The following is a 17,582-nucleotide window of genomic DNA, read 5'->3' as shown; positions in this document are numbered from 1 at the left end:
ACCTGAAGGCAGGAGAAGAAGCAACGGATGGAAACTAGTCAAGGAGAGAAGCAACCTAGAACTAAGGAGAAACTTCCTGAACGATTAACCAGTGGAACAACCTGCCTCCAGAAGCAGTGAATGCTGCAACACTGGAAGTTTTTAACAAAGACTGGACAGCCATTTGTCTGAAATGATAATGGGTTTCCTGCCTGAGCAGGGAGTTGGAGTAGATGACCTCCAAGGTCCCTTCCAACTTATTATTATTACGAAATTTTGGTCATGTGAGCATATTGGGGATGCTGCAATGGTGTAAAAAATGGTCATGTCGTATTTTTTCACTGCCGTGGGGACTACTTACACATGAATCTAGTCAATGGAACAGTCCAGCCTAAATTCAGTGGAATTCACGGAAGGGGCCGGGGGGGGGGGGCCTGGATTTGGTTTTCTTGTGGCAACGCAGTGACTTTAAAGTGATGACATGTTTAACTGCACCTTGCAGCTCAGCTTGCTCTTCTCCTACGTCAATCAAGAACAAAATGTAATTTAATATTCAGTGTCAAATTGTTCCAAAACAGTCTCCTGTTTTGGATTCTTCCATTTCCATTTCCTCTTACTGTCACCTCACTTCCACTTTTTTTCCCCTGCAGTGGTTTTCCCCCAAGATCTGCTGGAGAAGGGCCTGGAAGCCGACAATTTTGCCATGCTGGGCTTGGGTGACATTGTCATTCCAGGTAAGACCAATGCTGTAAATTCATTATCTCTCTCTCTCTCTCTCTCTCTCTCTCTCTCTCTCTATCTATCTATCTATCTATCTATCTATCTCTATCTTATCTATCTATCTATCTATCTATCTATCTATCTATCTATCTATCTCTGTACCACTATCTCTATCATCTATCTATATCTATGTATCTCTGTCTTATCATCTTCTCTCTATGTCTCTCTTTCTCTCTCTTATCTATCACTATCTTTCTATCTATCATCTATCTATCCATCCAAATCTATCGTATCTATCGTATCTGTCCGTCCATCCATACAAATAACTCTATCATGTCTATCTATCTATCTATCTATCTATCTATCTATCTATCTATCATCTATCTGTCCATCCAAATTTATCGTATCTATTGTATCTGTCCATCCATCCATCCATCCATCCATCCATCCATCCATCCATCCATCCATATAAATCTATCTGTCCTGTCTGTCTGTCTGTCTGTCTATCTATCTATCTATCTATCTATCTATCTATCTATCTATCTATCTATCTATCTATCTATCTATCTATCTATCTATCTATCTATCTATCTATCTATCTATCTATCTATCTGCCATGGTGGTGCAGTGGTTAGAATGCAGTATTGCAGGCTGACTCTGCACACAACCTGGAGTTCGATCCTGACCGGCTCAAGGTTGACCCAGTCTTCCATCCCTCTGAGATTGGTAAAATGGGGACCCTAATTGTTGGTGTGCCAATAGGCTGACTCTGTAAACCTCTAAGGAAGAGGTAGATAAGTCTAAGTGCTATTGCTATTCCTATCTAAAATAAATGTACACCAAATAGATATGATAAAACCAGGATGGTCTAAGTTAGAAGTAAACTGCACGGAGAAGCTGTTAAATTTTTTGTGAAATATAATGGCAAGTAGATACAGGTAATTCTTGACTTAGAGGCACTTGTTTAGTGACCGTTGGACGTTATAATGGCACCGAAAAAAGTGACTTAGGACCAATTTTTATACTTTCATACTTTCATGTTCATACTTAGGACCATTGCAGCAAAAACCTCCTCCCCCACCCCCCCGTGGTCACGTGATGACGTGATCAAAATTCAGTCGCTTGACATTTATGACGCTCCCATTTATGACGGGGGCAGTATCCCGGGATCACGCGATCCCCTTTTGCGACCTTCCGACAAGCAAAGTCAGTGAGGAAGCTGGATCCATTTAACGGCCGTGTTACTCACCGAGCAACCGCAGTGACTCGCTTGATAAGAGCGTTCAGCGAGAAAAGGTGTCAAATGAAGCAAAACTTAATTTAACAAGCGTCTCGCTTAGCAACAGGAATCGACGGGGCTCAATTTTGGTCGTCAATGGAGGACTGACTGTATTTGTAGCCACAAGGGGGCGCTGTGGGGCTATGCAGCTAATAGACATCTGGAGATCCAGGTGGCTGGCCGGCACCAAGGGCATCTCTAAGGGGCCAGATGTTAAGACTTAAAGGTGATTTTATCCCATCTTTCTCACCCTCCAGGTATCTTCATCGCTCTCCTCTTGCGCTTTGATATCAGGTAAATCCTTTGCAGCAACTTAACAATTGAAAAATGCTTCTCCCCCCCACTTCCAGCATTAATAATCATAATCATAAAGTTGGGGGTCATCTAGTCCAACCCCCTGCTCAGGCAGGAAACGCTTTCAAACAAATGGCTGTCATCAAGGTTGACTCAGCCTTCCATCCTTCCGAGGTAGGTAAAATGAGGACCCAGATTGTTGGGGGCAATTAAGCTGACTTTGTAATAATGCCGCTTGGGGTGTGTATGAAAGCCCTAATAAGCAGGCATATACATAGAATGAAGGCTACTGCTAAGCTTGTAAGCCGCCCTGAGTCTTCGGAGAAGGGCGGGATATAAATGGAATAAAAATAAAATAAAAATAAATAAATAAAGAGGTCAGAGAGCGGGAAAGGTTGGGTTGAGAGTGAGAAAGATGATCGGGACTGGAGGCGAAAACATACGAAGAACAACGGTTGCAGGAATTCGGTATGTCTAGTTTCATGAAGAGAAGGACGAGGAGGGACAGCATTCCAGCAGCATTCCAGTCTCTCAGGGGCTGCCCCAAAGAAGAGGGAGTCAAGCTGTTCTCCAAAGCGCCCTGAAGGCAGGACAAGAAGCAACAGATGGAAACTAGTCAAGGAGAGAAGCAACCTGGAACTAAGGAGAAACTTCCTGACAGTGAGAACAATTAACCAGTGGAACTCCTTGCCTCCAGAGGTTGTGGGTGCTACATCACTGGAGGTTTTCAAGAAGAGACTGGACAGCTATGTCTGAAAGAGTATAGGGTTTCTGGCTTGGTATAGGCTCTCCTGCTTGAGCAGGGGGTTGGACTAGAAGACCTCCAAGGTCCCTCCCAGCTCCTATTCTATTCTGTTCCGTTCCATTCTACTCTACTCTATTCTCCAAAACCCCAAGAATCTTTGGCAGAAACAGGCTTATTTTTATGAATGATTATAAACCACCCTGCTTGTGGTTTTGCACAACCCCCGAGCCAGCTTGGATTTGCACACTCACCTGGGGCCATAAGAGGTCTGCTGTTGTGCAAACGAATGTGGCCAGCGTTAAGAGGTTTGCCCACTCACAGCAATAGAGAGATCTATTTAGCTGAGAGATACTGTAAAACAGGGAGATTTGCTTGGCATATAAAGGAAGATTAGAACGGGGGTCTTCAGACGTGGCCCTTTTACGACTTGTGGACTTCAACTCCCAGCATTCCTCGAGCCGGGCACGCTGGCTGAGGAATTCTGGGAGTTGAAGTCCACAAGTTGTAAAAGGGCCACGTTTGAAGATCCCGGGATTAGAAGATCCCTTCCAACTCTGTTAATTCTCTTATTCTCTGGCTATCTCTTGCCCTGGGGCTCTGCTTTCCTCACCACCACCCCCTCGTCTTGTGGGTCCGCACCTGGGTTCTGGACTGCCCTAATCCCCCTCCCTCTCCCCCCTTTTGCTTGTCACTGCAGCTTGAAGAAGAACACCCACACCTACTTCTACACCAGTTTCGTGGCCTACATTTTTGGACTCAGCCTCACCATCTTCATCATGCATGTCTTCAAACATGCTCAGGTGAGCTTCCCGGCCCGGCCTCCCATATCAGGTTATAGGAGCTGAACCTGAGACCCCTTTATGACCTGTGGACTTCAACTCCCAGAATTCCTGAGCCAGCATGGCTGGCTGAGGAATTCTGGGAGTTGAAGTCCACAAGTAATAAAGGGGCTATAGATCCCCCACCCCTGTCTTAAAGGGACAGGCCAAGAGCATGGCTGGCTGAGGAATTCTGGGAGTTGAAGTCCACAACTAATAAAGGAGCTATAGATCCCCCACCCCTGTCTTAAAGGGACAGGCCAACAGCATGGCTGGCTGAGGAATTCTGGGAGTTGAAGTCCACAAGTAATAAAGGGGCTATAGATCCCCACCCCTGTTTTAAAGGGACAGGCCAACAGCATGGCTGGCTCAGGAATTCTGGGAGTTGAAGTCCACAAGTAATAAAGGGGCTATAGATCCCCACCCCTGTTTTAAAGGGACAGGCCAACAGCATGGCTGGCTGAGGAATTCTGGGAGTTGAAGTCCACAAGTTATGAAGGGGCTATAGATCCCCACCCCTGTTTTAAAGGGACAGGCCAAGAGCATGGCTGGCTGAGGAATTCTGGGAGTTGAAGTCCACAAGTAATAAAGGCTATAGATCCCCACCCCTGTTTTAAAGGGACAGGCCAAGAGCATGGCTGGCTGAGGAATTCTGGGAGTTGAAGTCCACAAGTAATAAAGGGGCTATAGATCCCCCACCCCTGTCTAAAAGGGACAGGCCAAAAGCATGGCTGGCTAAGGAATTCTGGGAGTTGAAGTCCACCCATCTTAAAATGGCCACGTTTGAGAAACACCAGGCCACAGCGTTTGGGTTTCTTGGCACGAATGAATCCCCCAGGTTGGAGAAGGCTTCTCACCGGGGACCATGGGAGGGTCGTGAGGAACTCTGCTGCTGTGAATGAGGGGTGTCTCATAGCAGGCCGGACCCCGATTCCCTCTGCTCTGCTTCTCTCGTTCTAACGTTCCCTCTTGATCTTCCTTCCCCAGCCAGCTCTGTTGTACTTGGTCCCGGCTTGCATCGGCTTCCCGCTTCTGGTAGCCTTGGCCAAAGGAGAAGTGACCGACATGTTCAGGTGAGTGGTTTTGTGTGGCACAGGTAGTCCTCGACTTAGGACCATCACAGGGCCTGGAATCAATCAACCAGTGGAACAGCTTGCCACCAGAAATCGTAGGCGCCCCATCGCTGGATATTTTGAAGGAGAGACTACCTGTCTGAGATGGTATAGGTTCTCCTGCTTGAGCAGGGGGCTGGACTAGAAGACCTCCAAGGTCCCTTCCAATTCTGGCTATTATGGATTCTCTAGATGGGAAGGAGCCTTCTGTCCCTCTGCCTTCCTTTAGAGAAACTCTTATATTCTCTTAGAGGAGCATTCCAGCTCTATTCTATTCTACGGTAATTTCTGTCACGATTCCTAGGTCAAGGTGCCCGCATGACTGACCCGACTTTACCACCTGTTGGTGACATTGGAGCCTGTCCGTTACGGTCATACGTCACGATGGACTTAAAAGTATAGGGTTTCCTGCCTAAGCGGGGTTGGACTAGATGACCTCCAAGATCCCTTCCAACATCATCATCATCATTATTATTATTACTGTTATTATTATTATTATTATTTGGGGTCACCCGTGAGACCAACCTAACTATGACCTTTCGGCGGTCGTTAAGCGAATGCAGCGGTTGGGGGTGCTGAGTTGAGGGGAAAAAAACAACCCTCCCCAGTAGTCTACAGAAGATGTGGGCAGACCTCTCTAGAAGGTAACCTCCTTGGAGAGTTAGGGTCTCCCACGCAGACTCGAAGACCCGGATACAGGTAGTCCTCGACTTAACGGCCACAACTGAGCCCAAAATTTGATCACACGACCCCGGGAGACCGCAACCGTCATAAATGCGGACCAGTTGCCAAGCGTTGGGATTTTGATCACATGACCACGGAGGAGGAGGAGGACTGTGGGGTCCTTGGTGCTCTCTGAGCTGGGTGGTTCTCTTGCAGACGTCTCATGACCCAACTCAGTAACATCAACACTGGTTGAAGAGAGTGGGGTTTGGGGAATGGAGGAGGAGGAGGACTGTGGGGTCCCTGGTGCTCTCTGAGCTTGGTTCTTTGCTTGCAGACATTTCATGACCCAAGTAGGGAACGTCATCAGTCCTAGAAGGGAGAGGAAGAGGAGGAGTTGGAGGACTGTGGGGTCCTTGGTGCTCTCTGAGCTGGGTGGTTTTCTTGCAGACGTTTCACGACCCAACTAGGGAACGTCATCAGTGCTGGGAGAGAGTGGGGCCTGTAGAGTGGAGGAGGAGGAGAAAGATTGTGGGGTCCTTCATGCTCACTGAGCTAGGCTTACAGGCATCTCATGACCCATTTCTAAGAGTTATGGCATCTTGTCCACCAAAAAAGCTGTCCAGGGCGTTTGGGGAATTTGTTCTTTTGAGGCTTGGCTTGGCTTTGTGAGTGGAGTAGTAAGGTGGAGAGAGCTTTACCTTGAAATTCTCCACCTTCTACTTCAACTGCTCTTGTTTCTCCTCCCCTCTGCATACATTCCCATCCTCTTCATAGCTCCTACAACATCTGACCTGTGATGGACCTCAACTCCCAGAATTACCTGGCTGGGGAATTCTGGGAGTTGAAGTCCACACATCTTTCCCAAGCTTGAGAAGCCCCGAGCACCTTCTGGAGCACCTCCTAGAAACCATATGAAGATGTCCATCTTGGTTTCTCGCAATCTTATGGAGTCTGCTGGCCACCACCTTCGGGTTTTGGTAGGCTTTATTTGCCCGTCTAGTCTGTGCCGTAGGATTTGCCTACCATCCCAGGGTTAACCTTCCAAGCCTGCTTAACAGGAGATGGCTTGTCCCATCTTCTCCAAGCTTGGCCTGTGATTCTCTCCCAAACTTTGGGGTCAGCAAGAGAGGTTAAGGTGGGCCAGGGATCACGACGGTCCTGTATTAGTCCAACAGGCTGTATCAGGCCTTGAATACATCTCAGCTTCTCTTCTTCAGAAGTTGTAGAGACTTGAACGACCATTTATCTGGAATGGTATAGGGACTCCTGCCTGGTCTAGATGATCTCCAATGTCCTTTCCATTGTTCTATGTTCCTAGTGGGGTGTTAAAAGCTGGTTGTGGGTCCTCCATCCCTGGAAGAAGAGATTGGACAGCCATTTGTCCAAAACGGTGTAGGGGGTTGGACTAGAAGACCTCCAAGGGTCAGCCATGTCCAACCTTGGCCACTTTTAAGACCTGTGGACTTTCAACTCCCATAGCTGACTGGGGAATTCTGGGAACTGAAGTCCACAAGTCTTAAAAGTGGCCAGGGTTGGACATCTCTAGTAGATGGTGTCCTGCTCGAGCAGGGGGTGGACTAGAAGACCTCCAAGGGGCACCCGTGTCCAACCTTGGCATCTTTTAAGACTTGTGGACTTTCAACTCCCATAGCTGACTGGGGAAATCTGGGAACTGAAGTCCACAAGTCTTAAAAGTGGCCAGGGTTGGACATCTCTAGTAGACGGTCTCCTGCTTGAGCAGGGGGTTGGACTAGAAGACCTCCAAGGTTCAGCCATGTCCAACCTTGGCATCTTTTAAGACTTGTGGACTTCAACTCCCATAGCTGACTGGAGAATTCTGGGGATTGAAGTCCACAAGTCTTAAAAAGTGGCCAAGGTTGGACACCTCTATAGATGTTCTCCTGCTTGAGCAGGGGGTTGGACTAGAAGATCTCCAAGGGGCAGCCATGTCCAACCTTGGTGCCTTTTAAGACTTGTGGAGGAGGTTGGACTGGAAGACCTCCAAGGTCCCTTCCAACTCTGTTATTCTCTAATCAGATCACCCCATGGGATACCCCTGTTCTGATTCCCCCTGAACTCTTTCTCCGTGGGTATCAAGCTGCAAAGGGAATTGGGGCAACAGTAGATTTACTCCAACAGTAGAACAAAGTTACACCAACCCACCACAATATTAAGCTTGCTGATTTACGCCAACTCTTCCTAAGCTGCTTCTTTCTCTTTTGCCCCCCTACCCATTGTTTCTCTGTCTCTCCCCACTCCTGCCTGCCCCCCCTTTTTTTCTCTCTCTCTTTCTCTCTCTCTTTCTCTCTCTCTTTCCTGCAGCTATGAGTCTTCTGCCGAAATCTTACCCCACACCCCCCGGCTGACCCATTTCCCTAACGTCTCCGGGTGTCCGTCCAGCTTGGCTGACTCCATGCAACAGATCCCGCCTTGTTCCCACAGACGCCGGCAGCAGAGTCCCAGCATCATGTAGCCCCCCTCCCCTTTCTTCCACCCCCCACCCCAATCCAAGGCCCGCCTCTGTGACTCTGGCCAGGTAGGGGGAGAGCCTAGCGTCCTGGCGGAGTGGGGAGGGTCTGGGAGTTCAGCGTGGGCCACTTGTAGACAGAAAGTTCTTTTTAATTCTCATGAAAAGGGTGTTGGGAGGGGGGGTGTCTTATAGGTAGTCCTCGGCTTACGGCCACAGTTGAACCCCCATGTGTCCCTTGCTAACCACGACGGTTGTTAAGGCAGCTTTGCCGCATTTTGACAACCTTTCTGGCCACCGCTGTGAAGTGAATCCCTGCAGTTGTCAGCAACGCGGTCGTTAAGTGGATCTGGCCTCCCCACCCTTGATTTTGCAGGCTCGCAAAAGGAGATCACACGACCCCGGGACCCCACTGCGGCTGTCATAAATAAGAGTCAGTTGCCAAAACGTCTGGGTTTTGATCACCTGACCCTGGGGAGGCTGCAACGGCCGCAAGTGTGAGAAACAAGCCATTTTTTTTTCTCAGCGCCACTGTTAAGTTCAAACGGTCACTAAACGAATCGTGGTAAGTTGAGGACTCTTTGTAGGAGATTTTCTTTTTCCCCCCCCTAATTCTTCTGAAAAGGGTGTTAGGTTGCTGATCTGGAGCAACAACCGGCTCATGATTTATAGCGAGCGGCTAGATCAGTGTTTCTTAACCTTGACAACTTTAAACGGATTTTGGTCGTAAGTCAAGGACTACCTGTGCCTCAACTTACAACGGTTCATTCGGTGATGGTCCGGAGTTATGATGACGCTGAAAAAAAGTGACTTAACGACCACTGTTCACACTTAGCGACCGTTGCAGCTTCCCTGTGCTCAGGTGATCGAAATTCAGACGCTCGGGAACAGACTCACACTTACGACGGTCACGGTGTCCCAAACTCACGTGATCCCCTTTGTCGACCTTTCGACAAAAGCAAAGTCGATGGGGGAAGCCAGATTCGCTTAACAACCGGGTGAGAGAAGTCGTAAAAGGGGACAAAGCTCACAACAAATTTCTCACTTAGCAACGTGAATTCTGGGCTCCGTTGCGGTCGTACGTTGAGGACTACCTGCATAAGTAGACCTGAACTTAGGGCTGGTCGCTTGCCAGCCGTTTCAAGATATATCAGAGCCCCCCAAAAGATTTTTGGAACCCAGATTCACAATTGCAACGGCCAGGCCCCTCTCTGCAGTCATACGATCACATGATAGATGTTCAGCAATCAGCCTAATTTGCTGATTTCTACTGATCTAGTTGAAATACTGATTTAAATGTCTATCCCAGGGGTGGGGAACCTTGGCTCTTTTATGACTCGTGGACTTCAACTCCCAGAATTCCTGAGCCAGCATGGGGGAAATGTGGCCCCTTCATGGCTCGTGGACTTCAACTCCCAGAATTCCTGAGCCAGCATGGGGGAACCATGGCCCCTTCACGACTCGTGGACTTCAACTCCCAGAATTCCTGAGCCAGCATGGGGGAAATGTGGCCCCTTCATGGCTCGTGGACTTCAACTCCCAGAATTCCTGAGCCAGCATGGGGGAACTATGGCCCCTTCATGACTCGTGGACTTCAACTCCCAGAATTCCTGAGCCAGCATGGGGAAACTATGGCCCCTTCATGGCTTGTGGACTTCAACTCCCAGAATTCCTGAGCCAGCATGGGGGAACTCTGGCCCTCCTCATGACTCGTGGACTTCAACTCCCAGAATTCCTCAGCCAGCATGGCTCAGCTTGGAAACCTTTCCCTTTCCCCTCAGCGTGGCTGGCTTAGGAATTCTGGGAGTTGAAGTCCACCAGTCATAAAAGAGCCGAGGTTGCCTACCCCTCCTGGGCTAGCCCATCTATGATACGCCACATGCTAAATAAAGAAAGTTATTTCTCGGCCCTGATTTATGACATTTTATTTCATTTTTTTTGGTCAGAAACTGGCCAAAAAACCCCCCCAAAACACGTCCCTTGTGGACAGGGCCTGGCTTAACGGCCTCAGCATTCGTTTTGTACAACCGCTGTGTAACGGTTAACCACCAGCCGTGCTTTTCTGCGGTGGGAAGCTGAAGCCCACCCCTCTTTAAAGCAGGCCAGCTGGGGGATTCTGGGAGTCGAAGTCCACCCGTCTCAGAGTGACCCGAGTGAAACGGAGAGTAGGGTGGGGAATGGGTGCTATAAACCGGACTTTCTTTCCCTCTTGCCCCCCCTCCAGCTACGAAGAGAACGCCGCCGCCTCACAGGAAGTGACGGGAGACCCCAAAGAAGAGAAGACAGAGACAGACACCGAGAAGAAAGAGAAATGACCGCCGGCGGCTGCGCAGGCCGGGCCCTCCCCGCCCCCCCAGCCTCTCCCCATTGCAAATGGTTTTCGTTTTTTCCTTCCTGAGCCAACTGGATGGCGTCACAGCCCCGCGTGCGGTGCGCATGTGTGTGTGTGTGTGTGTGTGTGCGCGTGTGCATCTGTCTTGTCTTGTCTGTCGGACCTGGGGCAGCACGGGACCCCGATCCGTGCTTTGGAACCTCAGATCTGGCTTGCTGGACCCTGGACTCCTTCCCTTGGGGGGGGGGAAAAACAGGCCGGTGTGTGTGGGGGGGGGAGGTAGAGTTAATGGTTCTCCCCCTCCTCCCCACCTCAGCCCCCCCCTCCCCTCCCTCCACCCTGAAAAAAAAAGCTTTTCGCACCGGTTCCCCTTCCCTTCTGCATTGTCTCGGGGAGTGGGGGGGGGTCGAGGGAGGGGTCCCGGGTGCTGATTTTTAAATTTTGTATTGTGGATTTGCTTCTTCTTATATTAAAACGGAAAAAAAAACACACACACACAAAATGAAAGCCAGAAGCAGACCCAGATGGCTTTTTGGACTGAATTCTGGGAGTTGAGGAGGGGGCTGGATTGTTGTTTTTTTTTTCAGGGGGGGGGTTGTGTTTGTGTGTCAGGCTGTTCACAGGCAGCAAGGGGGCACTGGTTCCGGGAGATGGTCACCAGCAAATAAATGTGATAAATAATAAAACGGTGGCGACGACAATAACACCCAACGGCTTGCCCACGGGAAAAAGAATGACTGTGGCGAAAGAAGGCAAAGGATAGTCATTAGACGCCTTAGTTGCGATCCCAGAGCATCTGGAGCATCCCTTGGACACCCCATCGTCATGGTCCGATGGGGGGTGGGGGATCGGTCAATTGCCAGAAGGCAGCTTTGCTTGGAGCAGCTGACATCCTGCGAAGATATCTTGATTGACATCCCAAAGGTGCTTTCCCCCCCCCCCCAGGAGGCAAGTGGACTTTCGTGTTTTTCTCTTTGAAGACGTTTCTCTCCTCGTCCAAGAAGCTTCCTCAGGTTCTGACTGGATGGTGGGGGAAGGGAAGGATTTATACTCCTTGCAGACAGCTGGTCGTTTGCCTTCTTTTAGAGAGCCGTTGAGGCCACCTGGAGATTTGTTTGGGTCCTCAGTTGTCCCAAACTGTTGCTTTTTCAGGAGGCGACTGGGCTGTTTTTCTTCAAAGACATTTCGCTTCTCATCCAAAGAAGCTTCCTCGGGTTCTGGGACCTGATGGTGGGGAATGGGAAGATTTACACTCCTCGCAGACAGCCGGTCATTTGCCTCCTTTTAGAGAGTCCTTGAGGCCACCTGGGGGCTTACCTGTGTCCTCGGGGTCACCTGAGGGGTGCAAATGGGTGGGGAGCCTTCTTGGCTGCAGGATGTTCTTCTGCCTTGGGTCCCTTCGCGGTTGGAGACGGGCACAGGATGATGGGGATGAGTCTGCCTTGTCTGCATCTCCATCTGAAGCGCAAATGGTTCCTGTAGTCTGCAATGTTTTTTTCTGGACATCCGTTCCTGCTCCCGCACCCTTCGAAGGGCGTTCATCCCAAACTATGGAGATTCTCAGCCATCCAGCTCAGGGTTGTCCCAAAGGGGCTTTTTCAGGAGGCAACTGGACGCTTTAGTTTTCTTAAGTCAGAGCTGAAGGATGAGAAGCGAAACGCCTTCAAAGAAAAACCAGAAAGTCCAGTTGCCTCCTGAAAAAAGCACCTCTGTGGACAACTGTGGCCTGGAGGACAGGATCTCCATAGACTTTAATACCATCAAACATCCACATCTGCCTCTCCCAGGTCCTTGAGAAGGAGAAGATGGGCAGACAAAAATGCCAAATCCGGTCTGAACATCTGGCAGACTGCCTGATTTATTTCCCAGTAGTCCTCTGCTTAACAACCAGCTGCTTAGGGCAAGGGTAGGCCACCTTGGCTCTTTTATGACTCGTGGACTTCAACTCCCAGAATTCCTGAGCCAGCCATGCTGAGGGAAAAGAGGTTTCCAAGCTGAGCCATGGTGGCTCAGGTATTCTGGGAGTTGAAGTCCACCAGTCCATGAGTCATGAAGGGGCCATAGTTCCCCCATGCTGGCTGAGGAATTCTGGGAGTTGAAGTTCATGAGTCATGAAGGGGCCAAAGTTCCCCCATGCTGGCTCAGGAATTCTGGGAGTTGAAGTCCACAAGTCATGAAGGGGCCATAGTTCCCCCTTGCTGGCTCAGGAATTCTGGGAGTTGAAGTCCACCAGTCATGAAGGGGCCATAGTTCCCCCTTGCTGGCTCAGGAATTCTGGGAGTTGAAGTCCACCAGTCATGAAGGGGTCATAGTTCCCCCATGCTGGCCCAAGAATTCTGGGAGTTGAAGTCCACAAGTCATGAAGGGGCCACATTTCCCCCATGCTGTCTCAGGAATTCTGGGAATTGAAGTCCACCAGTCATGAAGGGGCCATAGTTCCCCCATGCAGGCTCAGGAATTGTGGGAGTTGAAGTCCATGAGTCATGAAGGGGTCATAGTTCCCCCATGCTGGCCCGGGAATTCTGGGAGTTGAAGTCCACGAGCCATAAAAGAGCCAAGGTTGCCTATCCCTGGCTTAGGGACCATTTGAAGTTAGGACACATCTCCCCAGGGATTCTTACAACCCAGTTCCAACTTTCGAACACACATATGTTTGCGCACACTGCACACACTTATTCCAGGCGCTTAGTAGAGGGGCCTGCAGTCCTGTGTGATTTTTTTTCCCCAAAAATTGGTCATTTCTTCTGAGTTTTAGCAAAACTGCCCCGTGCCGAATTGATTTGCTTTAACAACTGTAGCGTTGGCTTAAGGACCGTCACAAGAAAGAATGCAAAATTGGAAGGGTCGTGTGGGTGACCCGCTTTATGACAGGCAGTTTCCATTAAAAGTAAGTTGAAGACTGCATCAAAGTAAAATGTTTACAGCCGCCTAACTCACACATGGCGTAACTCTGGGTAGCTTACAACATTAAAAATCCACAGACATAGAAATCATAACTCCCAACTCGTCCCAGCTTTTCAGGGGAAGGTTTGGGAGTTCAGAGCGAGAATGGGCACTCTGCCTCCCACCGATCCTGATGTTTTTGTGTAATTTTCAACAATAGTTGAAATAGTTTTTCTTACGGGCGAGTGTTTCTTTAAAAAAAAATGTTTTTGGCCTGGGGATTTCCTTGTGGCCTCCCATCCCACGATGACCCTAGCCAGCCTTACTGATACTGTTTTGCCTTTTCTCCAGGGTTAAAGTTGACTACTGCATGCACTCCACATGGGGCAGCCCTTGAAAAGTATCAGGAGGCTTGAATTGGTTCGACCTGGTTCTGAGCAAGTCTAGATTCTCACACATGTCCCCTTCCCCGCAGGAGCTTCAGGATTTGCTTCCAGGTGCTGGTTGTCACCTTCAAAGTTCTCCGTTGCTTCAGGAAAGGTTATTTGAAGGAGCACCTTTTCCCATTACATCTACCCTGACCCACCAGAGCAGGGAGGCAGGGATGCTACAGTTCCCCCCTCTGAAAGAGAGAGGTCCACCTGGTGGGAAAGAAGAATAGCCTTCTCTGGGGTGGCCCCCTCTTTGTGGAACAACATCCCTGCAGGGATAGGCTTGCATCCCACCTTGACAATCTTTCTAAAAGCCCTGAAGACCTGGTTTGGCTAGTAGGCCTGGGGACCTCTGAAGGTTACGGAGTCCATCAAGTAAATAGAACAGGATGGGAATAGAATAGAATTAGAATAGAAATAGAAATAGAATAGAATAATAATAATTAATAATCTATTCCAACCCCCTGCTAAGGCAGGAAACCCTATACCATTTCAGACAAATGGCTGTCCAGTTTCTTCTTAAGAACTTGCAGTGTTGGAGTGTTCGCCACTTCTGGAGGCAGGTTGTTCCACTGGTTAATTCTTCTCGCTATCAGGAAGTTTCTCCCTATTTCTAGGTTGCTTCTCTCCTTGATTAGTTTCCATCCGTTACTTCTTGTCCTGTCTTCGGGCGTTTTGGAGAAGAGCTTGACTCCCTCTTCTTTGGGGCAGCCCCTGAGAGATTGGAAGACTGCTATCATGTCACCCCCCGGTCCTTCTTTTCATTAAACTAGACCACAGGTCTGCAACCCGCGGCTCCGGAGCCGCATGCAGCTCTTTCAGCCGTCTCCTGCGGCTCCCAGTCTTCTGCCATGTGCAGTCCAAAAAAGAAAAAGTGGGACTAAAAAAGTTCAACCAATCAGTTCAAATATGCAGGGTAGGTGCATATCTCGCCTTGGCTCCACTCTTCAGTTAAACCCTGTTCTGAACATGCGCGCATGTACGCGCATGCACACACAGTTTTTGCGGCTCCCAGTTTTTCCTTTTGTGAGGGAACCGGTTCCGAGTGGCTCTTTCACTGTTTCAGGTTGCTGACCCCTGAACTAGACATACCCAATTCCAGCAACCTTCATATGTTTTAGCCTCCAGTCGCCCAATCATCTTTGTTGTTCTTCTCTGCACTCTTTCCAGAGTCCCAACATCTTTTTTACATTGTGGCGACCAAAACTGGATGCAGTGTTCCAAGTGTGGCCTTACCAAGGCTTTATAAAGTGTTATTAACCCTTCATGTGATCTTGATTCTATCCCTCTGTTAATGCAGCCTAGCACTGTGTTGGCTTTTTTGGCAGCTGCAGCACACGGCTGGCTCATATTGAAGTGATTGTCCACTAGGACTCCGAGATCCCTCTCACAGTCACTACTATTGAGCAAGGTACCCCCTATACTACACCTGTACATTTGGTTTTTCTTGCCTAAATGTAGAATCTTGCTTTTTTCACCAATGAATTTCATTTTGTTAGATAGTGCCCAGTGTTCGAGTCTGTCCAGATCCTCCTGTATCTTAAGCCTGTCTTCTGGAGTATTGGCTATTCCTGCCAGCTTGGTGTAGTCTGCAAATTTGATAATAATAATAAATAATAATAAAATAATAATAATAATAATGATGATGATGATAATAATAATAATAATAATAATAATAATAATAATAATAATAATAATAATAATAATAATAATAATAATAATAATAATAATAATAATAATAATTTATTTGTATACCGCCCTTCTCCCGAAGGACTCAGGGCGGTGAACAGGGCAATAAATACTAAAATACAAAGATACAAAATACAGTCAGGTCACCTTTTTCAGTGCCAGTGTAAGTTCAAATGGTTACTAAATGAATGGTTGTAAGTTGAGGATTACCTATAATTGACATTTTCTGTGCTATACCCTCCTGGTTCTTAAATTCAATTAATAGTGGGAGGGGTTTTTCAGCTCATGCAGTTTTAGTGAGGCTGGGGGCAGGCAAGTTGCTGGGGGTCATCCACTGGAGAGCCGAACAGGTGCGCCACCTTCTCAAAGGCCTTGGATACCTTTTTTCCCAGGTGACTTCCCTAAATTCAGTACTTTAATCCTTACCTGTTTGTACTGTGCCATTTCTCAATCTGGACAGCAGAGGGCAGCGTACAACTCTGGACTAAGAAGCAGGAGCCACATTAATGGCTTGGTCACTTTAAGGTGTATGGACTTCAACTCCCAGAATTCCCCAGCCAGCAACACTGGCTGGGGAATTCTGGGAGTTGAAATCCAGCCATCATAAAGGATGTTGGCTTGGCGATTATGAATCCCATCTTAAAGCATGCGGGCTGGGGGATTCTGGGGACCCCTCTTAAAGCATGCTGGCTGAGGAATTCTGGGAGTGGAAGTCCAGCCATCTTAAAGCATGGTGGCTGGGAATTCTGGGAGTGGAAGTCCTGCCATCTTAAAGTATGCCAGCTGGGGAATTCTGGGACCCCTCTTAAAGCATGGTGGCTGGGAATTCTGGGAGTGGAAGTCCAGCCATCTTAAAGCATGCCATCTGGGGAATTCTGGGACCCCTCTTAAAGCATGGTGGCTGGGAATTCTGGGAGTGGAAGTCCTGCCATCTTAAAGCATGCCAGCTGGGGAATTCTGGGACCCCTCTTAAAGCATGCTGGCTGGGAATTCTGGGAGTGGAAGTCCTGCCATCTTAAAGCATGCCATCTGGGGAATTCTGGGAGCTGAAATCCACCTGTTTTAAAATTGCCTGGTTAAGAAATACTGCATGAAGGGATCGTGCTGAAAGACTCAAACTAGATTTTCTGGGTGGGAAGTACCATTTAAGCAGTGTTCCTTATCTGGGGTTGGACTAGGGAAGATCTGCAAGGTCCCTTCCAGTCCTAGGATTCTATAATAATTTAACAGCTTCGGGCTTGGCTATGTGGAGGCCCTTGTCTCTGGATAGGGACCAATTTGGAGTTGGAGGTTAGGAAAAATTCTGGGAAAGGTCACCCAGCATCCAGCTCTTCTCTGTGGCCCCAAACGATGCTTAGTCCCCCACTGCCCCGTTTCATAAAAAATCAATTCCCACCTCATCTTTCAGACCTTAGTTAAGAATTATAACTGTCAGGGTTTTGTTTTTTTAGTGGTTTGCATCTTTAAAAAGAAGGAGAGTGCAAAGGTTGGGTTGAAACTAAACATTAAGAAAACCAAGATCATGGCATCCGACCCTCTCAATTCCTGGCAAATAGATGGGGAAGAAATGGAGGTAGTGACAGATTTTATTTTCCTGGGCTCCAAGATCACTGCAGACAGGGACTGCGGCCAAGAAATTAAAAGACGCTTTGCTCCTGGGGAGGAAAGCCATGGCAAATCTAGACAGCACACTAAACAGCAGAGACATCACCCTGTCAACAAAAGTGCGTATAGTCAAGGCTATGGTCTTCCCAGTTGCAATGTACGGCAGTGAAAGTTGGACCATAAGAAAGGCTGAGCGCCAAAGAATGGAGGCCTTTGAACTACGGTGCTGGAGAAGACTCCTGCGAGTCCCTTGGACTGCAAGGCGATGAAACCGGTCAGTCCTAGAGGAGATCAACCCTGACTGCTCTTTAGAAGGCCAGATCCTGAAGCTAAAACTCAAGTACTTTGGCCACCTAATGAGAAGGAAGGACTTACTGGAGAAGAGCCTCATGCTGGGAAAGATGGAGGGCAAGAGAAGAAGGGGACGACGGAGAATGAGGTGGCTGGATGGAGTCACTGAAGCAGTAGGCGTGAGCTTAAATGGACTCCAGCAGATGGTAGAGGACAGGAAGGCCTGGAGGAACATTGTCCAGGGGGTCGCGATGGGTCGGACACGACTTCG

At 48.6% G+C, this 17,582-nt stretch overlaps 1 protein-coding gene across 2 annotated transcripts in view; it reads left to right on the top strand.

Moving 5' to 3' along the window:
- Positions 1-12,412, top strand: part of HM13 (histocompatibility minor 13) — a 38,975-nt gene extending 26,563 nt beyond the window's left edge. The window contains exons 8-12 of one of the 2 annotated variants that reach the window (XM_081323804.1): positions 630-713; positions 2,236-2,272; positions 3,715-3,817; positions 4,823-4,908; positions 10,305-12,412. In XM_081323804.1, the coding sequence (XP_081179930.1) occupies positions 630-713; positions 2,236-2,272; positions 3,715-3,817; positions 4,823-4,908; positions 10,305-10,395 (401 nt within the window). In that variant the 3' untranslated portion in view covers positions 10,396-12,412. Of the gene's footprint in view, positions 1-629; positions 714-2,235; positions 2,273-3,714; positions 3,818-4,822; positions 4,909-7,935; positions 8,130-10,304 lie in introns of those variants that run through there. The other variant, XM_081323803.1, reaches the window with a different exon arrangement.
- The last annotated feature ends 5,170 nt before the right edge of the window (positions 12,413-17,582 follow it).

This window comes from Vipera berus (assembly GCF_964194415.1).
Source record: "Vipera berus genome assembly, chromosome: 3".
NCBI lineage: Eukaryota > Metazoa > Chordata > Lepidosauria > Squamata > Viperidae > Vipera > Vipera berus.
The sequence above is the reverse complement of the archived record's forward strand: the minus strand, read 5'-3'. Positions and strand labels throughout refer to the sequence as shown.